At 40.5% G+C, this 26,757-nt stretch overlaps 1 protein-coding gene across 2 annotated transcripts in view; it reads left to right on the forward strand.

Annotated features, from left to right (window-relative positions):
• The window catches only part of LOC119733162, a 29,973-nt gene extending 3,649 nt beyond the window's left edge, over nt 1-26,324 (forward strand). Inside the window, exons 2-7 of one of the 2 annotated variants that reach the window (XM_038206739.1) lie at nt 15,799-16,262; nt 17,288-17,323; nt 18,622-18,806; nt 19,790-19,982; nt 20,936-21,058; nt 22,811-26,324. In XM_038206739.1, coding sequence (XP_038062667.1) covers nt 15,872-16,262; nt 17,288-17,323; nt 18,622-18,806; nt 19,790-19,982; nt 20,936-21,058; nt 22,811-23,868 — 1,986 coding nt within the window. In that variant the 5' untranslated portion in view covers nt 15,799-15,871 and the 3' untranslated portion in view covers nt 23,869-26,324. The remainder of the gene's footprint in view (nt 1-15,798; nt 16,263-17,287; nt 17,324-18,621; nt 18,807-19,789; nt 19,983-20,935; nt 21,059-22,810) is intronic. The other variant, XM_038206740.1, reaches the window with a different exon arrangement.
• The last annotated feature ends 433 nt before the right edge of the window (nt 26,325-26,757 follow it).

The following is a 26,757-nucleotide window of genomic DNA, read 5'->3' on the forward strand; positions in this document are numbered from 1 at the left end:
CTGCTCAGTATGTGCGCATGCGTGCTGCGTGCGCCCAAACCTCAAACTGTAGCTAATTCACTCATCGTTTCGCAAAAGATTTTCATTTAAATTCTAGCGCACGCAATATTTTAGCAGATAAATGTATATGTGAGAATGTTTGCAGGGTGCACAAATTAAAAAAAGTGCTGTACAATATAGAAATTTAACATTAATCATGTCATGCAAGCCACCAGGCCAGTGAACGTGCCAGTTAGGCACAGTCTCATTAGTCTGGTTCCATGGCGTCGTTAGGGAGTCTTTCATCAGGAAACCAAATGGGCACTCGCGGACGTCCGTGCATACACCAAGCACAGTATCCGTATCACACAATATGGACCGTACCAGTTCATGTCACGTAGGGCTTACTACGTACGTAGGCGAGACGGTGCATTCAAGTTGGAGTGACTCTCGACACGTACGTAACGTTATCTTGAAAACTAAAAACTGTGTCTTCTTAAAATGAAATTGCAGTAAAGTTATAGGTAAAATATGTGGTTTTTTGTCCAGACTCGGGCCGAGTCCTCAAGATTGTCGTGTCCGAGTCTGAGTCCCCATTATCCGAGTCTGAGTCCTTGAAAATCGGGACTCGAGTCCGGACTCGAGTCCTCCAGCACTGCTGGGAACCAACCTCTTCATGCTCGGAAACGAACCATCGGGCCATGTCTTGCACTTTCCTGAGGTGACTGATATCTTTAATTTGGTCTTTACGCATCCAAGGAAAAGATCAGATGACTTCCTAGTACCACCACAGGCCATTGCTTTTTGAATTCTTAAACTTCAGAGATTGCGACATGATAGGGGGCCTACCAAGGCGATTGCGATCCGCAACTGTCGTTAGTTTTGGTCAAGTTAGTTTTTTTTTAACCAAAAAGAACTTCTGTATCTAAAACTGACTTCTCTTAAATCTCACAATAATTAATGTTGAAATTTGAACAGTAGGCCCTATGTTTCCGGCGTTGGAAAATGCGATTTTCCGAATGCACATGTATTTCAGTTCATGACATTCCCAAAATTTCCGACAAAAAAATAAAATCGTCCTCTATCCGCGACTCCTTTGTTGGTTTTAAATATTGCTGACTAGTTTGGTAAGTTCAATAAAGCTAATGTAACGCAATCGCAAAAAAAGACTGCTTACAATACCATTATAATCTGCCTTGCAGTGAAAAATAGTTAGCCTATCATCTTTTCAATGTTGTTTTTTCAGATCTCTAATGTCGCACTTTTGGTGGCCAGTATTGTGTCCTTACACATACATGTATGGTTAGCGGATAGGCCGTGAGTGATTTGAATGCTATAACACAGTGGTATTTGGACTGTAAATGGATTAGGAACTTATCCCACGGCTGCCCTGGAAATGCTTTACCTTATTTCTTTACGGAAGCATTTCAAAAATAAACTGTTTAAGTTGTTGTTTTGAGGCTTCATGCAGCTAGGCTTATGCACTTTTTTGAAGAGTGTCCAGGGATAATTTGAAGCGTTTTGTTTGCTAATCGTGTCTGGCTGGTTCCAAGTATGATTTGCAGGGATTTGTTTGTTATGTGTGTTTATATGGGGTTTGATATCACTTCAAGTAGATGGTTCAAATGTCATTGCTGGGTGGTTTTTGGCACGCCATGGTGTCTTGGATCTTGGATGCCTTTACCTCCAAATACTCCTTGAAGAAGTTGTAGCTGTTTCAACTTGAGGTGCTAGCCTTGCACTACATGTATAATGTCCTCAATTGTTGTAGTTTTCAGACTTCATGTGGCTAAGCTAGTGCGCTTTTTGGAAGAGTGTCCATGGATAATTTGAAGTGTTTTGTTTGTTTACTTTCCTCTGGCTGCTTTAAAGTATGATTTGTAGGGATTTGTTTGTTATGTGTGTTTATTTTGAGTCTCATAGGGGCTGATATTAGTTCGTATAGATTACAGACTACAGACAACGGTGGCCTACATGTATAAAGAGATGCAGGATGATTGACAATGCAGACGGTTCAAACGTCATTGCTGAGTGGTTATTGGCACCTAATGGGGTCTTGCATCTTGGATACGTTGAAGGGCCCATGCAATGTAATTTTTTTTAATGCACTTCTTGAAAATGCACTTTTGTGTCCCATTTTAACCTTATTTTCATTTTGCTGTTTTCAAGGGTATTTTGGTGCCTTTTTTGCTTTTGTGCAAATGTGAATCTCCATATTCATTAGCAAAAGTGTGATGTCATATCAGACATAAAACTCATAGTTACGAGAGATTTCCGTCGAGATCCACATATTTAATTAGTATAAGAGTATGATCTAAAGATGTAATTGAAAGGAACATCATTTATATGCGGTGGTACCATTACAAAATAATAGCCACGTCTTATAAAGCATCGGACAACAAGAGTAAGGGCATACATTGATATTTATTACTTCAGGGAAATATCGGGGATTTAAACAACGGTCCCATTTCCGTCAATCATTGTAAAAGCGATAGCGCGCGGGGCACAGGTGGCTTTGGTCAATTATGTAATTGTTTATTCAGTGCATACACCCGCAACATACTCGAGCTTGTCTAGGGGCTAGACGTTTTTATGGTTGATTGCGCGATTACCCGCTGCAGCAATATAACCCGCCACTGCGAGAGAGCGCCGCATCACGACCGCACCGTTACGTTTAGCACGAATCACGTGTTGCCGGGGCACCCTATACGAAGTTGTTGGCTTGGAGTTCATGCATACATGACTGGTCGTCAGCCAATTGTGAATATTCTTCATGTTGCGGTCAGGCGCGGATATCCGGGGGGAGGGGGGTATGTAGGGTTCGACAAGAAGTTGAACCCTTGTTGCCAACGATCTGCGGGATGATCGGATAGACTGCTCAGTATGTGCGCATGCGTGCTGCGTGCGCCCAAACCTCAAACTGTAGCTAATTCACTCATCGTTTCGCAAAAGATTTTCATTTAAATTCTAGCGCACGCAATATTTTAGCAGATAAATGTATATGTGAGAATGTTTGCAGGGTGCACAAATTAAAAAAAGTGCTGTACAATATAGAAATTTAACATTAATCATGTCATGCAAGCCACCAGGCCAGTGAACGTGCCAGTTAGGCACAGTCTCATTAGTCTGGTTCCATGGCGTCGTTAGGGAGTCTTTCATCAGGAAACCAAATGGGCACTCGCGGACGTCCGTGCATACACCAAGCACAGTATCCGTATCACACAATATGGACCGTACCAGTTCATGTCACGTAGGGCTTACTACGTACGTAGGCGAGACGGTGCATTCAAGTTGGAGTGACTCTCGACACGTACGTAACGTTATCTTGAAAACTAAAAACTGTGTCTTCTTAAAATGAAATTGCAGTAAAGTTATAGGTAAAATATGTGGTTTTTTGTCCAGACTCGGGCCGAGTCCTCAAGATTGTCGTGTCCGAGTCTGAGTCCCCATTATCCGAGTCTGAGTCCTTGAAAATCGGGACTCGAGTCCGGACTCGAGTCCTCCAGCACTGCTGGGAACCAACCTCTTCATGCTCGGAAACGAACCATCGGGCCATGTCTTGCACTTTCCTGAGGTGACTGATATCTTTAATTTGGTCTTTACGCATCCAAGGAAAAGATCAGATGACTTCCTAGTACCACCACAGGCCATTGCTTTTTGAATTCTTAAACTTCAGAGATTGCGACATGATAGGGGGCCTACCAAGGCGATTGCGATCCGCAACTGTCGTTAGTTTTGGTCAAGTTAGTTTTTTTTTAACCAAAAAGAACTTCTGTATCTAAAACTGACTTCTCTTAAATCTCACAATAATTAATGTTGAAATTTGAACAGTAGGCCCTATGTTTCCGGCGTTGGAAAATGCGATTTTCCGAATGCACATGTATTTCAGTTCATGACATTCCCAAAATTTCCGACAAAAAAATAAAATCGTCCTCTATCCGCGACTCCTTTGTTGGTTTTAAATATTGCTGACTAGTTTGGTAAGTTCAATAAAGCTAATGTAACGCAATCGCAAAAAAAGACTGCTTACAATACCATTATAATCTGCCTTGCAGTGAAAAATAGTTAGCCTATCATCTTTTCAATGTTGTTTTTTCAGATCTCTAATGTCGCACTTTTGGTGGCCAGTATTGTGTCCTTACACATACATGTATGGTTAGCGGATAGGCCGTGAGTGATTTGAATGCTATAACACAGTGGTATTTGGACTGTAAATGGATTAGGAACTTATCCCACGGCTGCCCTGGAAATGCTTTACCTTATTTCTTTACGGAAGCATTTCAAAAATAAACTGTTTAAGTTGTTGTTTTGAGGCTTCATGCAGCTAGGCTTATGCACTTTTTTGAAGAGTGTCCAGGGATAATTTGAAGCGTTTTGTTTGCTAATCGTGTCTGGCTGGTTCCAAGTATGATTTGCAGGGATTTGTTTGTTATGTGTGTTTATATGGGGTTTGATATCACTTCAAGTAGATGGTTCAAATGTCATTGCTGGGTGGTTTTTGGCACGCCATGGTGTCTTGGATCTTGGATGCCTTTACCTCCAAATACTCCTTGAAGAAGTTGTAGCTGTTTCAACTTGAGGTGCTAGCCTTGCACTACATGTATAATGTCCTCAATTGTTGTAGTTTTCAGACTTCATGTGGCTAAGCTAGTGCGCTTTTTGGAAGAGTGTCCATGGATAATTTGAAGTGTTTTGTTTGTTTACTTTCCTCTGGCTGCTTTAAAGTATGATTTGTAGGGATTTGTTTGTTATGTGTGTTTATTTTGAGTCTCATAGGGGCTGATATTAGTTCGTATAGATTACAGACTACAGACAACGGTGGCCTACATGTATAAAGAGATGCAGGATGATTGACAATGCAGACGGTTCAAACGTCATTGCTGAGTGGTTATTGGCACCTAATGGGGTCTTGCATCTTGGATACGTTGAAGGGCCCATGCAATGTAATTTTTTTTAATGCACTTCTTGAAAATGCACTTTTGTGTCCCATTTTAACCTTATTTTCATTTTGCTGTTTTCAAGGGTATTTTGGTGCCTTTTTTGCTTTTGTGCAAATGTGAATCTCCATATTCATTAGCAAAAGTGTGATGTCATATCAGACATAAAACTCATAGTTACGAGAGATTTCCGTCGAGATCCACATATTTAATTAGTATAAGAGTATGATCTAAAGATGTAATTGAAAGGAACATCATTTATATGCGGTGGTACCATTACAAAATAATAGCCACGTCTTATAAAGCATCGGACAACAAGAGTAAGGGCATACATTGATATTTATTACTTCAGGGAAATATCGGGGATTTAAACAACGGTCCCATTTCCGTCAATCATTGTAAAAGCGATAGCGCGCGGGGCACAGGTGGCTTTGGTCAATTATGTAATTGTTTATTCAGTGCATACACCCGCAACATACTCGAGCTTGTCTAGGGGCTAGACGTTTTTATGGTTGATTGCGCGATTACCCGCTGCAGCAATATAACCCGCCACTGCGAGAGAGCGCCGCATCACGACCGCACCGTTACGTTTAGCACGAATCACGTGTTGCCGGGGCACCCTATACGAAGTTGTTGGCTTGGAGTTCATGCATACATGACTGGTCGTCAGCCAATTGTGAATATTCTTCATGTTGCGGTCAGGCGCGGATATCCGGGGGGAGGGGGGTATGTAGGGTTCGACTTAGCAGTAGCCCGAAAACCAAATGCTCGTCAAAACAGCGGGGATCCTCATACTATTTGGTAAGGAGCCCTGTTGGCAAGTAAAAAATTATTGGGATATGGCAAAGATGAAAGTACAGGAAGAAAGAAATCATTACATTCAGAAAGCGAACCGGTATAAATTTGTGTTTAGTAAACGGTTGAAATGATTAGATCAGGTTATTTGAAACAATGAAAAATTTGCTTCAAGATGCATGTTTTTACATGTATGCCGAACCTTGGGTTATGGTTAGCCTGAACATGAATTATAAAAGATGAGTGAAATAAAACAGAGAGCCTTGAGTCATGATAAAAATCACTACAAGGTAAACGCCCAGGTTAAGTGACATTAAACAGCCGTAAGATTGAAACTTTATCATAACTTGTTGTCTAACTATAGGGCTTGGCAAGGACTTCGTACTTTTTAGAATGCATGATTCACATTGCAAAGGAGGACGGTTCAACAAATAACAAGATGCAAGGTCAAACGTTCACAATGCGAAGGTACATGGTTCATATTGCAAAGAAGCAAGGTGCAACGTTGACATCAAGCATGATCAATGGTGTACACTGACAAGATCGAACGTGAACATTAACAAGTTGGAACATTCACATTAAGAAGGAACAACTTCCACAATGCGATATTAAGCTACGTGCAACGTGCATATTGCCAAGGTACAACGTCAATATTAAGAAGTTACAAGGTTCATATTAAAATGTCGTTCCAGGGCCACCGTACTACAGATGAAGTTGCACATGCATTGTAGCCAGCCTTGGGCAAGTTGGATCAAGGATCAATGTTAACTAGTGGTTGGTTCGTGATTATGTACTAAAGATAAAAGTGCCAATGACTCTAGTGGAACTTTTGTTATGTCATTGCGACAGTGAAATAACAAACCCCTAGCCAGCGCACCACCCCGTTTGCAGCATCTTCTCATCAATTTAGAAGGATACAACTTTGATGATGCCTACAAACCTGGTGCTATGATGCATGATTGCCAAACCCCTCCAAGGTCAATGACGTACCACTAGATGAAACTGTAGCTGAGATACACGTGGATGGGCACCCAACTGTCCAACAGATTGACCTTGTCCACTTAAGATGTGCCAGACAAGACATGCTCCAGCAGGAACGGCCAGGGACCCAGTACTATCAGAGCTACAAAGAGTCATGTACTCTGGTTGGCCAGACTCTATCACAGATCTCCCTCGTGACCTACATGTATGACCCTACTGGTCCTACAGGGAAGAACTCGGACTCTCATGCATCGTCATGTAAAAGCTAGGCGACAAGTCCTGATACCAGAATGCATGCGCAATGGTATTCTCAAAGACCTTCTCACTGGCCATAACCAGTTAGACATTGAGAAAACATGACGTTTGTCACGTAATTCTGTCTGCTGGTCAAAAATAAATGACCAAATAAGCCGTGTGGTGTCGTCATGTCACACTTGTCAGGAACACCAGCCTGGCCAACGCAAAGATCCACTTGAGCCACATGAAATCACAACCTCACCATGGGTAAAACTGGGAACCGACCTCTTCATGCCACTTGATGGAGCCTCATGAGATCCCAACCTCACCATGGGTAAAACTGGGAACCAACCTCTTCATGCCACTTGATGGAGCCTCATGAGATCATAACCTCACCATGGGTAAAACTGGGAACCAACCTCTTCATGCCACTTGATTGAGCCTCAGGAGATCCCAACCTCACCATGGATAAAACTGGGAACCGACTTCTTCATGCTATTTGATTGATCCTCATGCGATTCCAACCTCACCATGGTAAAACTGGGAACCGACCTCTTCAGGCCACTTGATTGAGCCTCATGAAATCCCAACCTTACCATGGATAAAACTGGGAACTGCACTTTCCTGAGGTAACTTATATCTTTCATTTGGTCTTTACGCATCCAAGAAAAAGATCACATGACTTCCTAGTACCACTGCAGGCCATTGCTTTAAGAGATCAGTAATTTTTAAACTTCAGAGATTGCGACCAAGGCCATTGTGATGCGCCCCCCTCTTTAGTTTCGGTCAAGTTGTTAGAATCAAGAGAGTTATTTTCATCATAAACAACTTCTTTATCTGAAACTGACTTCTCTTAAATCTAACAATAATATATTTTGAAATGTGAAAAGTATCTTTCGTTGGAAAGTGCAATTTTAGAATGCATATATTTCATTTCATGACATTCCCAAAATTTCCCACAAAAAATAAAACTGTCCTTTATCCATGAATCCTTTGTTGCCTTTAAATGTCGCTTAATAGTTTGGTAAGTTCAATAAAACGTGTGTAACTACACAATCGCAAAAAAAAAAGACTGCTCACAAAACTGTTATAATCTGCCTTGCAGTGAAAAATATTTGGCCTATTATCTTTTCAGTGTTGTTTTGCACTTAAAGGGATGTTTCTCCCAACAATTTAAGAGCTAACTACATGTAACAGCATGCAGTTTTCATCTTTCTTCAGATCTAATGTCCAGCTTTTGGTTGCCAGTATTGTGACCTTACACAAACATGTGTACATGTATGGTTAGTGGATAGGCTGTGAGTGATATGAATGCTATACAGTGGTATTTTGACTGTAAATGGATTAGGAACTTATCCACGGCTGCCCTGGAAATGCTTCACCTTATTTCTTTACAGAAACATTTCAAAAATGAACTGTTTAAGTTGTAATTTTGAGGCTTCATGCGGCTATATGCTTATGCACTTTTTTAAAGGGTGTCCATGGATAATTTGAAGTGTTTTGTTTTGTTTATTTTGGTTGTCATAGTAGGGGCTAATATTAGTTCTTTTAGATTACAGACAATGGCGGCCTATTTAGACTGATTGATAATATGCAGACGGTTAAAATCCATTGCTTTGCATGGGGTCTTGGATCTTGGATAGGTTGGCTTGCCTTTAAGAGTGTCCATGGATAATTTGAAGTGTTTTGTTTTGTTTATTTTGGTTGTCATAGTAGGGGCTAATATTACTTCCTTTAGATTACAGACTACAGACAATGGCGGCCTATTTAGACTGATTGATAATATGCAGACAGTTAAAATTCATTGCTTGGTACGCTGTGGGGTCTTGGATTTTGGATAGGTTGGCTTGCTTTTAAGAGTGTCCATGGATAATTTGAAGTGTTTTGTTATCTTAGTTTCGTCTCACTGGTTCTTGTATGAATTGTAGGGATTTGTTTGGTTATTAATGTGTGTTTATTTTGGGTTTCATAGGGGCTGATATCAGTTCGTATAGATTACAGACTACAGACAACGGTGGCCTATAAAGAGATGCAGGATGATTGATATTGCAGACGGTTCAAATGTCATTGCTGAGTGGTTTTTGGCACGCTATGGGATCTTGGATCTTTGATAAGGGAATAAATGTGTGCTCGAGAGGTTTTTATCACTCTGTTTAATACCGCTTAGAGTCTGGGTGCTGATAATTACCCGAGCCGGAGGCGAGGGTAATTATCAGCACCCAGACTCTAAGCGGTATTAAACAGAGTGATAAATACCGACCGAGCACATATTTATTCCCATTCATAAATACCTTATCCGTAAAAAAATATCAAATAATTCGTTCAAAAAATCCCGATTTTGTTCAACAAGTTCACTTCATGCTTTTTGAAACATCCCTCTAGCAAAATAATGGAGTGTTCAGCTGGCGAGTAAGATGTAAACAACCCTTTTATGGAGATTGACGCGCGCGTAACATGTTCTGCGCGATGTCACGCAGAACGCACCTGGGGCGTTGCGTTTTGAATTTAGAACTATAAAATTCTGACTCGCATGTGGTGTTGCGCATGCCTACGTGAGGATTGTGAACGTTCAACCAATGAAACGGTAAGAGGCACTGGATGTTTAGGAGTCCACATTTTATTGTGACACTGGAAAAGTGTTTAAGACCAGCTAGCCATGTCTTTATCATCCGTTTAAGACCGGCCACGTGACGGGCTCTCGACCAATAGGAATAGCTAAACTGTCTGAGGTATTTATGAATATGTTTTAATACCTCCAAATACTCCTTGAAGAAGTCATAGCTGTTTTAACTCGATGTGCTGGCCTTGCACTGAGTACATGTCTTCAATTGAGACTTCTAGGTCCAACCCAACTGGACAAGCTTATACATGTAGTCTTGATGCAATATCTTGTACACAATGTACGTGGTACAGGTATTGGTATAACAATTGGATTGGTTCAGGTGTAGATATCAAATAGAAGGCAGTTTATTTCTTACAACTCTTACAATCCCCTGAGTAGCTAATGACAGTGTTCTTCTTGGTCACCCGTTGTCCATTTAATGAAGCATGCTGTTGTTTTTACAATGGTCTCAGTAGGAATTCGTAATGTTCTGAATTACTGTGTGATGATATCTTATTGTTGTTATTTTTTTTTTTCCTGTTCAGCTTTTGAACTTTGTCAAGTTAACTTTTCCTATTCAAAGACTGCTGTGATGGTTTCTGGATTGAAAGTCAAATTCTTTGTTTATAGGCATACCCCTGACGCAGGACTCATCGTATTTTGACTGTAAATGGATTAGGAACCAATCCCATGGCTGCCCTGGAAATGCTGCACCTTATTTCTTTATGAAATCTTGCAAACATAAAGTGTTTAAGTTGTATAGTTTTGAGGCTTCATGCAGCTAGGCTAGTGCCTTTTTTGGAAGAGTGTCCATGGATAATTTGAAGTGTTTTGTTTGGTTACTTTCGTCTGGCTGGTTCAAAGTGTGATTTGTAGGGATTTGTTTGTTATGTGTGTTTATTTTGGGTTTGGCTGATATCACTGCAAATAGATGGTTCAAATGTCCTCAATTGTTGTAGTTTTGAGGCTTCATGCGGCTAGGCTTATGCGCTTTTTTGGAAGAGTGTCCATGGATAATTTGAAGTGTTTTCTTCGTTTACTTTTGTCTGGCTGGTTCAAAGTATGATTTGTAGGGATTTGTTTGTTATGTGTGTTTATTTGGGTTTCCTAGGGGCTGATATCAGTTCATATTAGATTACAGACTACAGACAACGGCGGCCTATAAAGAGATGCAGGATGATTGATGATGCAGACGGTTCAAATGTCATTGCTGATTGTGTTTTTAGGCACACTATGGGGTCTAGTCTTGCCGGGATCTTGGATGCGTTAACCCCCAAATACTCCCCCAAATACTCAATGACAAAGTTGTAGCTGTTCTAACTTGAGGTGTTGGCCTTACACGGAGTACGTATAATGTCCTCAATTGAGACTTTCAGGTCCAACCCAACTTGGCAAGCTTAGTCAAGATGCAATAACTTGCCCGTAGTACAGGTATCCATTGGACTGGTTCAAAAGTTACATGTACATATCAAATATCAAAAAGAGAGCAGTGTATAAATTCATACAATCCCCTGAGCAGCTAATGACAGTATGTAAATGTGGAGCCTGTTATGTCTTTTTGTTACATTGATACAGCAAAGTGACTGAATAGTAACAAAAAAGACCCAAAGAGATAAAATCCTCTTGAATGAAACTTCGAACAAGTGTAATGCTGACATACGATCCCGTAATCATATCCTATCACCATCCTGTTGGAAGGCTTTACTGGGTCCCTGCTTTTTAAGCGTACGTGCATTCCGGTTGGGGTACAACTAGCCATGTGACCTGCCAATGGAACCATGTCACATGACACAGTCCCTGGGAATCAAGCTGATGTGTCATCCACCAAAGAGTGTGGAATGATCCAACATCCCTGGGAATGAGCTCACGTGCCGTTCGTGTGCTGAATGGATTCCTTAATTGAGTCAAGTAATTGTTGACTGATGCAATATCCAGGGAGTGAGGGAATGCGCCCTCCATTAGGAGACCAGGGCCCCTGGATGTCACACAACAGGTAGATGATAACCGTCGACATTATTTAACGACGACCTAAAAATATTCGTCGGTTTCATTGGTGGATACTGAGTGCATTTGTAGGCAAAGAGATCACGTGCAAAGAAATAATATGCAAATGTCGATACCGAAGCCGTCATATATAAGATTTTGCATTCGAGGGTTTCATCAGATTGACGACGTCGCGTTCGACCTTTGCATGCCTTCACTTATGAAGTCTGCTCGCAAACATTGAGTTGTACTATAACATTGATTTGTACTGGGAGTTTTTGCATACTTTAGAGTGTAGCCCTCTGCCCCTCCCTCCATTTTGCTCAAGAAGGTAAGAGAACTGTAAGTCGCTTTAAATATGTACACTTGTACATGTATGTCTATCAATACCCTGATTGCAGACTGAGGAAGACATTCCAAATACAAGATCTAAATCGTGTAACTGACAAACCACGATACTAAATTTCTGATTGAAGAGAAATGACAATATCGTGGTTCATTAGTTACATGTACACAGTTCTGAACTTGTATTTGAAATGTTTTCTTCACAGCTTGGCATCAGGGTGACCGTAGGCATTCACGTACTCGCATAATTGCTGAGAGACTTTGATGGTACCCTATAGTTTCCCCCTCAAAAGCAAAGTGGGAATCTGTACGGGCAGAAAGGAATACAACCCTTTATGGCAGAGTAAGAGAGCAATGGTTTTGTATCACGGAATATGACGTGAAATTAACCATGTCATGTTCTACACACCACAGCTGTATTCTCTGTAGTCAATTGATTTAGTTCCGATGAATGACATCCATCCATATGATTTATACTGCAGTGGTATATGGTTTTACTGTCCATATGCAATACAAATGAACAAAGGCCATAAGAAAACAGCCAACAGCTCAAGGTAATTGATCTGAAATTTGGTTTCATTCACAACTGGTCCATCTTCCATTAGGTTTAAGATTAATTGCGAGGCAATTACATAGGTTCTCCATCCACTAATGGATGCATCCATTTCTATAAATTTGCAAGTTGCTCAGATCACTTTGCGGCAAAATAAAATGAGACGCAGAGGGCAAATTGGAAACCCACCACTGCAATTCAGTTGTTGCTTCTTTTATCAATGACCTTTTTGTGTGAAAATTCCTCCGTTTTCCTAAACTACTGCATCTTATACTGATTTCAAGGTTCCTGTAAGACAAGGGGCCCAATTGTTCTCCTGGAAAGCAAGAAACCAGTTTCCAAATTACTTGAGCGACAAACTGTGCAGTCAGCCATGTTTGAGTATTAAACTAAGGAACAGCATAACTTCACAATTTGTTCAGTTTTATCAGTAGGAAGTCGGACTTCCATTTCATTTGAATTTATGACGAACCCTAAAAAACTGCAGTTCATGTGTAGGGTTCAAGCAAGATTTTTTACAATATTATAGGGCATTAATTTGAGGGTTAAAAATACAGCAGTCAGAGCAGTGGAATTAAATGGATGCTTAGGTGTATGCCATTGAAATTTAACAAAGTGCATTTTGTACATGTAGATAAAATGCATGAACCTAATACGGTATCTTAAGGTCCAAAACTCAAGTGTGAAGTAAATATGTACACAGATGCTGAGGTGTGTGCGATTGAAATATAACAATGTACACCTGTAGATGGCATCAGTGCATGGAGCTTCCTGTCTCTGAGCTCCAAACTAAAACTCAAGAGTCAAGTAAATACTGTATGTACACAGATAAATAGATAAACAGACTGTACCGGTACGTGTGACGTACATGTATGCAGCAAAACAAAAATCTCAAAGTTCTGTATATAAACCATGTCACGCGACTTGATGACGATGCTGTGTTTGTCCAGCGCCATCTTTACCAGATCCGCCCCATCAAAAGCCTCAACTGTTTGTGCCCTTTACATGAAAGTAGAAAACTTTGTCTTCAGGTGATTTGATTGGGAATTTAAAAGAGGTAAGGAAATAATGTCAGTTATTTTGAATGAGGTTAAAGGCTAGCGTACAAACATAGGAATCACAGTTTATTTCAGACTGCAAAATGTGAAGTGTACATGTATACATTAACTCTTTAGCTACGGGAGCCGCTGACAGCGGCACACAAAAATTGTACATGTCTTACGGCAAGCCGCTGGAAGCAGCTCGGTGACGTCGCTGTGAATAAACAGGGTATCCCCATGACGTGTGCCTTATTTACATAATATATATCGTATAACCTCTGACCCTAGTTTGAGCCGCTGCCAGCGGCTCTCCGTCTCGCCGGGTCTGCTGCACATTATTGTGAGCAGTTTGTTTACAGAGAGACATTGTAAGATGGTGGCGTCCACATCAACACACAGCAGAATTTCCAGCGGTTTATTACGTCCAAACGGGGAAAAATCGGTAAATTAAATTCCGTAGCGAAAGAGTTCAGTAATGTTTAAAAAAAAAACTACATGCGGTAATAAGAGTGGGCAGACTACAGTGATCTATAATACATTTTGTCCATTTCAATATTTCAGAAGATAATTAAAGATGTACTGAATAACTCTTCAAAATTTGAACAAGAATTTCAAAAAAGAAACCAGAGGTCTTTCTATGTCTGTTTACAAATGGAACATATACATGTAGGTTTCTCCGCATTACAATTTTTTCATGAGATTTTTTTGGGGGGGGGGGGGGACCGAACAAACCTATTACCAAAAGAATTTTGAATTTAGCATTTTGTGTTGGGGAGATATGGTGATAATCTTCAAAATTTGAAGAAATCATATATAAAATCATGTGATGACGGCACTACATGTATAACGTCATCTTGATTTTCATCTATAACACATTCCTATCTATAGACAAACACAGCTGTACATTCATGATGAAAAACGCACATCGACGATGACATCACATGGCCCATGATGACCTCATGCTAACGGTACTTGTCAATGCAAATGTGATCTTATTCTGTGTCAATTCGGAGTCGATCTGAGCAAAGACAGTCCAATTTTGTGAGTAGAATCTCCCAAATCTGCAGGGATTTTCCAATTTTTGACAAAATCTTGAACAACTGGTCCAAAGCACCAAACTTGGCAGATTGATTCTTATAGCCCTAGAGAAGATACTTAGAAAAAGTGACACCTAATGGGAAGGGTGCATAATTTGCATAAATCGTAAATAGCCGCCATATATTTTCCCCCAAATTTTGGTATATTTTTATTTTTAAATTTTCTTTAAAGTATATTTTTTACGCGGATATGGAGTGGGATTGAGTTTGGAGGGGCGCAAGAGGGCGCTATTTTCCCTTTAAAAAAAATCCTCCCTTTAAAAAAAAATATCCTCCAGTACTTACTGCGTAAAGTGAATGGGAAAGTTGAAAAACAGTCCAAAGCACATACATGTACATATACATGTAGGTCACCTGGAGTGGCTACGCGGAAACGGGGATACGCAGTGCACGCGTATTGTGGATGAGCAGTCAAGCGTGACTTTGTATCCTCGTACCCGGCTACAAGGTGGGATAGATGAGTAGTGGGGTATTCTGCAGTTGTGCCAATGGTCACAAAATAACTACATGTAGATAGGCCCTACACAACCTGAGATACAAGTACATATCGATGGATAAGATCGAGGTACGTGGTTAACTTACGATGCGGATGAAAAGTGAAATTTCCCGTTCAATTCCAGGAGCTCCCCTTGTGTTCATGGACACGTTTAACTTCTGACTTGTTTGAACATTTACTGCGCAGTCATGTGCAGTCACGGTTATGTCCCCCCCCCCCCCCATCCCCCCCCCCACTTTTTAAAGTGGGGGTATCAAATCATTTGCCCCACCCCATCACTTTTTTCGTCCCTGAATAAAACTTGTAGGCCTGCATTTGATTCTATAGCTCAGAATAGCTGATTTAATTACTTCAAACTCGAAAATGAAAATCTTTTGCTAAAGAGAATTTGTTAACATCAAGTAATTGCCTCAGATTTTCCGGTTTGTCCTCCCCCCCCCCCCCACCCACTTTTGAGAAGCGATTGATGCCCTTGCCAGTGCATAAAGTCTTTCGAATCAGAACAATATTTATTGAGTAACAATTGGCCAATTGAAAACATTTAAGTGCTGCTTTTTCCTGTTGTCTTATATACATGTAGCTTGTAATATTTAACTGAGCACTGCAATAAGAACACGGACCAACCAATCGACTGAATGACAGATCGACCGATCGACCAACTGACATAGTGACCAACCGATTGACCGACCGACTGACCGACCGACCAACAGCATCCATTATCTGATTTTACCTGATTGTACTTCGCACTCACAGGATTATGCCGGGTTGAACTACCGAATTAAGCTGTCTGTAACTAAACTGTGCCCACGTACATCACCAGCGCTAAATGGCAGAACCACCTGCTAAGAGAGCCCGAAGACGAAATGAGACACAAACTAACCCTGGTCCAAGCACAGCACCAGCCAGTCAGGCAGCTGCAACCCAACAACTACCTGCTGATGGAGCGAGATATGATCCACAAACGACTCAGTCCGGCAGCAGACAGCCTTCCCAGCAGGAACCAACACAACAACCACTGCCACAACTACAGCCAAGACCGGGTGAGACACAAACTAACCCTGGTCCAAGCACAGCACCAGCCAGTCAGGCAGCTGCAACCCACCAACTACCGGCTGATGGAGTGAGGGATGATCAACAAACGACTCAGTCTGGCAGCAGTCAGCCTTCCCAGCAGGAACCAACACAACAACCACTGCCACAACTACAGCCAAGACCGGGTGAGACACATACATTTTTCTGTAAACCCTGCATGTTATGACTCCCCTGGCCCTGATATCGGTTCCCTGACAGCATCCTTCCCCTCCATCCTTTGCATTGACGCTATTAGGCACAATATATAGTGTAGCAGAGTCCCTGAAACAAGGGGAACTGCACTGGTGACCTGCCCCCCTCACCCCATGGTGAATTACTCGGAGCATAGTAACTAATTAAAACACCGATAAGGTCACACTATTCCAATCCTTCTAACAGTTAACGCTTTAATCCTTGCCACCTAAAAGAAATAAAGATCCACCCCGTTGAAGTTTAGACCGATGTTCAACTTCCGATGTGGCTCTGCAAATTTCAAATTGGCACTGAAACCGAGGGCCTCAGTACTGAGAGAAATAAAAAAGAAAAGGTCCTCCGACCTGGAAAATGCAAACGAGGATCACTCAGAGAGGATACGGCTTTTTGTTACAAATTTTCAAGTGAACCACAAAGGGAAACTGACTAGGTGCATTATAACCAGGTTATTATTATTAACTTTAGGTTTATCTCTTGTTCCCGAAATCGTGCACTAGTGTTTTCAAAACATTTAGTTATGATAAATTTTAATCAGATTATATATTTCATTGAACTCTGTGTTGTGTATCAATTATTTCTCTTTAGAAAAATAAATGGCAAAAAGGAACACATAAATCGAAAATGTAAACACATTTTATTTATCCATTCTGGACAATGGCAGCACCTTAAGCTGAGAGGTTTCCAGTAAAATACGACCCACGTGTGCGGCACACTCACGGTCAAAACTATTAATAGACAGCAGCTATCAAACATTTCCTGACCTTGTTAAATTACCATTTTTTTTATGCTGGTGAAAGCAGGTATATAAAAAAAATCACTCTAGAAAGATGTAAACTGAAGTAAATGAATTATTATGTCCTGTGTCCTTTTTCAATTTGTCAGTACCTCTTTTCACAGTGCAGTGGTATTTACACTGTAAAGGCAAATGCATAAAAAAGTTCATATTATTTTGTTTCAGAAAGAAAATTGGATGTTGAGCCTCCCCACGCTTCAGGTGAGTGACACAGCCTTTTTTCAGACAGTGGATTTGTCAAAGTTTCCAGATTGTAACGGTCCTGTCTCGCTTGGAGGCATTCATTCCAGCTTGCAGTAATAAAAAGAATTTAAAGCTGGCAGTGGTTGGGTTGGAGACCAACCTGTTTTCATTTTTTCCCCCCATTTTAGAAGGGACATATTCACCAGCAGTTATGAAGACATTCCTGCTACCCATCCCCTGATGAGTCAGCATATTTCTAATTTTGATCTGAGACAGAGCAATCAATCACAATCAGAATGAGTTTTTAATTTTATTATTTTGTTTGGTGCTCTCTGCCCAGCAACGTTGACGAAAAAGTTATATCTCTTTTTTTTATCTTTGAATTTTGTTTAAGCAGATTGGTAAAGAAATTCACTAAAATGAGATTTGAACAGAGAACCTCTGAATCACCGTTCCAGTGCTCTATTAAGTGACCTATTGAGCCATATTTTGCATTCTTCTGATTGGTGCCTCTCCACAGAACATAATTCACTATACTTACTTACGTATTAGTACTTATCCATTATTGAATACATTAGGAAAGAAAGGCATAAAACCCTGTGCAACCTCAGTCCTGCAAAATCCTCCAACTGCCTTCATGTAAAAATTGCACACAGCCTCATTCCTGCAAAATGCTCTGTTGTTTATGTGGTCCTTGAAGGGGTGACCACTGCCTCAATCCTGCAAAATCCTCCGGCAATCACTGTCAATTTGTTGATTTGTATTTTGCACTAAATTTAGTCGGGCACCATTTGCACACAGTGTTGTAATTTTGTTATTGTGCGTCTGGAAGCCAGAGTGAGGGAGCGATGTTCGTGTATCTCAGGGAATCTGTAAATGCATTTTAATTAGCGCAATATGTAAGGGAGCAGACTAATGACCAGCCTGGCAGCTCATGCAAGATGTCGATGTCGCTGTATGGTCTGACATTACCGTTTTCCCTGATTTTTGTCTTGACTATCAAAATTTCCTGAAGAATGTTCGTGTCGGTCGAGATCGTAAGTGGGTCAGACTTCTCAAGCCTTATGGCCTTACTGAGGTCACCTCAAGCTCCACTCTGAAGGATATTTTTGAGTGTTTTTAGGGGATCGAAGTGTCATCTGCAACATAGCAGCTGACATTTGAAGAAAAAAAAAGTGGGGCCCAAACAAAAAAAAAACCTGCGTCGCCGGACAACTTTTGGGGCAAGCTCCATACCAGAAACCGGAGACTTTTTTTTTGGCCTTAGGGTTAACGGGGGATGACTGTATGTAACCTGTGATCAACTTTATTTTCAGATAATGTCATGAGGGCCCTGGAGCGCGCAGGGAAACGCAAGAAGCGTAAAGCAGAGGCGACGGTGCTGAAAGATCAGGGGAACCAAGCATTTCATAAGGGCAATTACACAATAGCTGTTCAGCTCTACACGCAGGGCCTGGAATGTCTGAAAGACTTTGTGGTGTTGTACACCAACAGAGCACAGGTAAACAAGGCAAGTCTGTTACGAGCCAAGATCTCCGTATTCATGAAATGACTGAGAATATTTCTATTCCCCCTGGATCAGTCCATTGTAGGTTGCTCCCCAACTAATACTCTTACGCATTTACATGTGTACTCCTGGGTGGAGAGAGGCAAGTGGAGGTGAAGTGGCTTGCCCAAGGACACACCATATGACCAGCAGCTGGATTTGGATTCCTGACCCTCTGATCATGAGTCACTATAACCCTAACCACTATGCCACACTTCCCCAAAAGTAAACAAATGAACAATTGTTGACTGCTGTGATGTGGGATATGACACCTGATGGGGGCATAGCACCTGCAGGTAAAGCAGAGGGTGCTAAACATGACATATCCCACATCACAGCAGTCAACAATTGTTTGGAAAGGTTTTTAACTCCCTAGTGCCAGACATGATATTGAAAAGCTGCAGTACTCTGTTGCGAGGCACATGTACCCTTCACCCACACGTTATATAGGCATTGTGGTGTATATGAGATAATTTGCAACGTGTTGTATTTATATGCAGGGTTCATGAAGTAAACAACCATTATTGTAGACTGCACATGCTGCCATTCTCAAGGGGGGGGGGGGCATTATCATTTTTTTTGGGGGGGGGGGGGTGGGGGGTCAAGAGGGCTCGATTTTCTGAAAAGGGGAAAGGGATTAAGTATATAGTACTGTGCACTATTTGCACATTGCTGATGGCTTGTGAGAGAGATATGCAACGTTTTCAGTTATTTCCTGAAAAGTTTTCTTATAAAGAAGGGGAAAAAAGAAAGTAAAACATATCATTTTGGGAGGTTGGCCAACTCATCTTACATGTATGTTTTGGTAGTATTGCACATAAGGCAGACAATTAATTCCAGGCGACACACCTGTTATCCTGTTGAGACACACAACGCCTCGTTGTTCACTATGTGGCAAATTTGAATCCCCTCTTTTCACTTATTCCCCCCCCCCCCAGGCTTACAACGAATTGGAAAAGTTTTCAGAGGCAATGGAGGACTGCCGGACTGCCTTGCAGTTGGAACCAAACAACGTCAAGGCATTAGCGCACCTTGGCAAGGCCCAGCAGGGACTGAAGGATTACGAGGCGGCTGTTACGACTTACCAAGAAATCCTCAAGATTGACGAGAAATACGAGAAAATGGTGGCAGGTGGGTCAGCAGTCTTCAGGCCAAATGCACAAACATGTGATGCGATCATGCTAAATGAGTCATTTGTCGGCCCTTATCAAATGTTGTGGTTTTTGAATAGAGCTATATTTCAGTTTATATTTGGTGAAAACCCCATGTGAATACGACCTTCCGTTCAGAAGTTATGGGACTTGGAACACAGGCAGATTTGAAACAAGAAAACAGAGACTCAACAGAGAAATCAACGATTCAAAATTGAAGTGTTTATTACACAACAATAAACGTGCTTTATTTCAGGTTATTGACATAAACTCGTTACTCCTTAGCAAAAATGTCACGTTTTGAATACTTTATCGTTATATTTTCTGGGGAAAAAAAGTTGACATGAAAGAGGACATATGTAGCCTTCCGATTTTACAAAAAAGTCACTGAACTATTTTGGGCTGTATCTTAAAATCATAATTGCCGACAAACGACTCATTTAGTTTGATCGCATCACACATGTGAATGTGAACGCGAATCTGAAGCTAATTTGAAGTCATTCAGGACACGTATTCAAATGAGTTAAAATGTTTGCAGATCCACAGTGCATTTAATTTAAGTTGGAAAAAATCACTCGGGTGGGACTCGAACCCACGACCTCCTGCTTTCTAGTGCAGATGTCTTACCACTCGACCACCGAGCTAACGGCATAGTTTATGCGGTACCCGCTGCTATGTTAATCAGATTCGAACCAGCCAACCGATCCCGTTAGCTCGGTGGTCGAGTGGTAAGACATCTGCACTAGAAAGCAGGAGGTTGTGGGTTCCAGTCCCACCCGAGTGATTTTTTCCAACTTTCACTCCGGAGGTAACACACTGAGTATACAGTGTTTAAATGTCAGTGAAGGGCAAAACCTAATTTGATTTATATCACCCCGTCGCAAAAATTCCATCTTATATAATAGATATTGTAATTCTTGCTTCTGATTGTAGATTACCCACGAATAAGTGGAGCCAGCATAGGAAACACCGGCACGATCAGCGGTAGCCAGAGCCCTGTCATTGTTGGTCCAAGTGCAGTTATTATCACTTACAACAAGCTGTCGGAGGAACGCGGTAAATATAATCTTGCTTGATGCAATGAAGTAGTTTGATATCTTAAATCAAGTGTTAATGTATTGGGGGGGGGGGGTGGGGCAGGGGGAGGGTGGTTTACGGTTTTAGAATATGTGTTGAACATAGTTCCATGACTTAGCTGTTGTAGTTCTCCAGATATATAGGACTTTAAAAATTTCAGATGACAATCGGGGCCCACCAAGTTTCAGTGATTTTGCCCTATCACGGCATATAGGCCTTGCTTCTGACCTGCAGGAGTCAAACATGGAGATTGTGTCCAGAAACTGTCTCCGAAAACGCGCAGACTTTGCAAGTGCAATGTATACAAATGTATACAATGTAAGTGACTTCCGACTGACGAGTTTGGTCGAGAAAATGCTTTGTAATTCAGCACGTGTGGGTCAAAATGAAATGTGCATATAAAGATCAAAGGAAATCCCCAGATGCCCACATTAACATGAATAACTTTCTGTTCAATGTTCACAATTCCTTTGTTATAAACCAGCAAAGTTTGAAAGGAGATGGGGGGAAAAAATGGCTTCAAAAATAATTTCCATTACTATATTCAAAGACAAATGCGTGTTAACTCATTTCATACGCAACTTACTTAGCCTACCTTTTACTGTAGAATCAAGTCTTCGATAAACAAATCTAAGTCTGGTCATGTTTGGTATTATTCAGCTTGCTTTGCCCTCTTTTTAGGGGTTGGGTGGGGGGTGTGGTGTTGAGAAAGGTAGGTCGCTATGCATCCTTAAATATGCCCAGGAATTTACAGACAATGAGGACTAATAAGTGGGTCCACACCCTGAAAAAGAAACTGCTCGTGATAATACACGAGACTTGAAAGTGACCTTGCAACACTGCACAGTACATCATTATCAAACATTTTGCTTTCTGCTGTGTGATGTACCGCCAGCAGCAGTTCGTCCTTTCATCACCCCGTTTGTGGCGTGATCAAAATTTCTGCGTGGACGTCATCATAGAGTAAATAGAGACTGGCTGTTGCGCGCAAGGTCAACCTTGTGCAGCTGGGTTGATCAATATAGTGAAATCTTGGCAAGTCAAACTTCAAAGGAACAGTTTCAAAATTTGACTTGGCAGAGTTTTGAGTTAAGCAGGGTTGTATATCATTGTTATACTAATGAAGGCAATGGATTCTTTGTTTGACTTAACAGTTGTTTTGAGTTATCAGAGTTTGACTGATTATTGAGATTTCACTGTTTTGTGATCTCAGGGATGCCAAATTAAAGGGCACATGTAATGTAATTTGTTTCAATGTAGTCCTTGAAAATGCACCTTTGTGTCCCATTTAACTATAAAATTCTTTTTGGCTATTTTCAGGGGTATTTTGGTGCCTTTTGTGTGTTTATGCTAATCCAAATTTCCATATTTTTTAGCAAAACTGGGATGTTGTTCTGGTCAGAAACCTCAATATTATAGTTATTTCAGCATGACAAATTGCTAGAATTTTTTGATATTTTACAGTTGTAAATTTTCTTTGGCTTTGTTGTGTCAGTAAATGGCAGTATAAGCCAATGAGCAAACCTTTCTCAATTTTTTGTATTGACCAATTGACCAAATAATGGGGGCCTGATTCGAACAGAAAACCCTTTTCAGTAGAAAAATGTCCAAAAATGGACGTGCAAATTGTTTGTTTTTGATGAATTGCAGCTTGAGAGAATTTTTATGAATCGAATGTTTATGTATACTTAATAAACAGTTTACTCTTACTTATTCTATGATTTCTTTTAGAAATCACCGGATTCCAGGGGCCGGGTACAGCAGATAACCTGCAGAAGGAACTAGATTTCGAAAACAAATTCCGTGATTGGTTGAAGCAGATTGGAGAAGGCAATGTTCTTGCGATGGAATACCTGCTGAGATTTTATTGCAGTAGATCCATGCAGGCTGCTGGTCTCACTCTGGATCACATACGAGAGATGCAAGGTGACGAGGAGGAACTGCAGAGATTTGCTCGGTTACTGTTGTGGGAGTCCAGTTCAGAAGAGTTGGCTACCAAACTAGTCAGACCAACTAGGGTAAACTGCAAGAATAACGAAGACCTGAAATCACTGAGCTACTACTTACAGCATGTCACTCCGCCACTTGAAGGTACACATTTTTACTTGGATGTAAGAAAGCAGGAGCTTACCCTTCTCAGGGGAATTCTTCTGAGTGACAGCATGGAGTCAGCTGGGCTGATATATGTTGACTACCACTTGTCTGAGCAGGAGGAGGAGGGGCTTAGCCTCCTTGAGGAAACACTTGGTGTGGTGGATGAACAGGACCGTGCTCAATTAGGCATTGTGGTTAAGACAAAGTCATGGTTTGATGTGGGGCGTGTATCACACAGCTTTTTCCGCATGCAGAAACAAATAGGCAAACTTAGTGTGGATATAGACCAACGATCACCGGATGAGGTTGTCAATCTATTGAAGGCACTGGAAGGGTGCAGGTTGGATTGGCTCACAATGTATGGCACCAACCTGCATGCACGGGTGGGAGATGTTAGCCACATCTCGTCATCCCTTACAATCTTGCACCTCAGTGCATGCAGGTTGGTCGATGATGACGTGAAGGACCTGATCAGCATCCTTCCTGCTGGGCATGGTTTAGAATCGCTTAGCCTTAGTGACAATGCATTCAGTTTGGATGTAGTGAGGGCTCTCACTCATCATCTCCGAGGTCTCCCTAAGTTACATTTGTTGTGGCTTTGTAACATCAGCCTCCCTCCTGAGCTCGTCAGGCAAGTTGTCAGTCAAGACCTCCCTCACCTGAAGGAAATAGAAGAAGGAGAATTCGAAGCCTAAATATTCTCCCACCAAGTCATAACTCTCACCTTGGTCCCTATGAATGCACCACGCTCACGAGCTGCATTAAATTGAAACAAGTAGCACGTATCATGGGTCATTTTATGTGAAGTCAATGCTCTGCAACCTTCTCCCCCCCCCCCCCAAAAAGAATCACTTAAAAAACAACAACAACAACAACAATCAATAACAACAACAACTTTATTTTCAGAGGACAATAAGGGGCTCGATAATGAATGAAAAAGTCAACAAAACAGTTTCAATACAAATAGATGTTTTCGGAATCCTCTTACATTATGAATACAAATATACCAAGCATAGTTCTTCATTCTACTGAACCTCCATCCCCCAAAAATTCAATCCATCAGTTAATCAATCAATCAGTGTGAAAAGTCAATCAACAATTCCTGTACAAAATGATTCATTGAAATCTTCAAACATAATAGCACTGTACTAAGCATTCTGGGTGTCACTTGAAAGTGATATTAAATTGACCTTGTATCTTGGGTGACCTCTGAGTACTATTATAAATCTACAATCTAATCGTCAATTAAACAGGAGAATCCACCTCTCCTTTCCATTTCTTTTGAGAAAATTATCTTGTATCGCATCATCTTAGGTAAAAGATGTGTGAGATGTCTTCAACTTTTGTGACAAAGGCCTCCTACCCTGTTTATCCGATCAATGTAGTAATATGGCATTCAAACAACTAATTTGACCACACGCAAATGGCTGCATGACACCCTTCCATAGACCAGTGCTGTGCAAAATTTAGTATAGAGAATAATACTCCAAACCTCGGGTACTTTTGAATTGTTTTGCGTTTGCCTTATGTACAAATTCGGAAAATTCTCACAACTTCATTCCTTTCAAACAGACTTTTCTTTTGAGTGTTTGTGCTTCATTCTTTATCAAATAGTTTGTGTAAATTAATGTAAATTACGCGTACAATGGCAAAAATTATGATTCCAGTTTGCTTACTTCTGTATAGATCTTTAACCTTTACTTTTTATGTAATATACCTTTAAAGTGGTCCAGTTGTGTAAGGACAGTATAACATGGATTTTGTTTACTATTCAACTACATGTGTAGGCCTATGTCCATATTGAGAATTACTAAACCAGTGTTCATACTGTCAAACAATTCATGTATAATATATACATGTAGAATGTTGCATTGCCAAATGATGCATTTTTGTCAGAGGACAGTCATGTTTGCTCATTCAGGACCAATCGTTGCAATTGTTGTATACGCGCACATGTTTCTGTGTTTCTGATTATGTTGGAATAGGTACAAGTCGAACAATTTGCTTGTTTTTATCATTGCAAGCCTCTTCAAAGTATTGGTCGACACTAGATTTGTTTATTCCAAGTATGATCAATATTCTGTACAAAAACTGACATTTTTGTTTCTAACAGTTTTGATTTTTTGCAGTTGCCTAGGTGATAGCAGTGGTTTATAACATGCCCAAATGCAACCGTTCATTTTGGTGATAGTAGTTCTGCAGGAGAGAAAAGGTATACTTTGAATCAACGTTTTGATATATCGAAATGTAAACTAATGTAAATAATGTCTAACTGTTGTTGCTGGCATGACATATGAAAGAATATTTTGATTAAAATGAGATTTACACATTGTAACTTCAAAGCCGAACTGATTGCAATTTTAAATTAATTTACACATTTAAAGGGATGGATGGGATCATTTGTAATTATCCCAATAGTAACCTACCGAATTGTAGTAAAAAAGCTCACTTGGATTAAAGATCGCACTGGTACTAAACACCCTGTGAAATTATTCCATCTGGCTTGCTGTCATTAAGCAGAAATCAAGAAATGTAGGTGATTTCCAATGATCAGTCAATTGACTGGTGTTCGGATATAAAGGAGTTCTATGGACAAAATCGCTTTTATTGATGAAAAGTTTGTGCATGGATATTTCACTCTTTTCTTGAAAAGTGTAATATCCAAAGCCTCAACATTTTGAGTATTCTTCTGTGGAACAGTGATGATATCACAATGTATTGGAAACAAACAAAACACATGAAATACAAATGTTCCTATATGCCTTTAAGCCATGGTTTACAAACTACATGTGATTTTTATCTTGTGATCATTAATGTGCAACTCTGTAAGATAAGGTCATCACTCGGGTACGAACTCCAAGTCAAGATAATCTGCTGACTTCTGGAAAGTTTGGTTTCTGTTTCACGTTTACTAAAATGGAGCGAAATAAAACCTTCATCCTTTATGTAGAACATTGTCATAGTTCCTGACGCTTCTCCAACCAGTGACTGTGCTCCCGTTACACAAACACTGGTTATTGAAATGTCCTCAGTTACTGTGCTTCTGTTTTTCCCAAACGTTATTTCGTTATTATCAAATAGACATTGAAAGTTGACCTGGATCTTTTCGTGCAACTTAAGTTACATGTTGTAATAAAAATAAACCACAAAGGAGAACTGTCTCGGTGCATTATAATACATGTATAACTTGAAAGTTGAACAAAGACATTGACTGGAGCTGGTTTGACCTGGTGACCTCTGGATTCCTGTTCCGATACGGTGATCTGGAATGGTAATCCTGCTACAGTCAATTTCCTTGTTAAATTTTCAAATAAAAATTAAAAATCTGATATTGCACCGTTTGGCGGAAGTAAGTTGATTTGGCTTTGATATGGTTAACTGTGAACGAAATTTTTGTTGAAATTTGTATGTAATTTGTATTATTTGTTATTGGTGCAGAAACATTTCTGATCTCTTCTTTTCCTTTGTTCCAGAAATTTGGGGAAAAGTTTAAGACGTCAAGGATTATATTTGACATTGTGTACTTTGTATGATTATTATCGTGTAATAAATCATTCCATGCAATGACTTAAGTCAATCAAGGA

Source organism: Patiria miniata, unplaced genomic scaffold (assembly GCF_015706575.1).
Source record: "Patiria miniata isolate m_02_andy unplaced genomic scaffold, ASM1570657v1 HiC_scaffold_25, whole genome shotgun sequence".
Lineage (NCBI taxonomy): Eukaryota > Metazoa > Echinodermata > Asteroidea > Valvatida > Asterinidae > Patiria > Patiria miniata.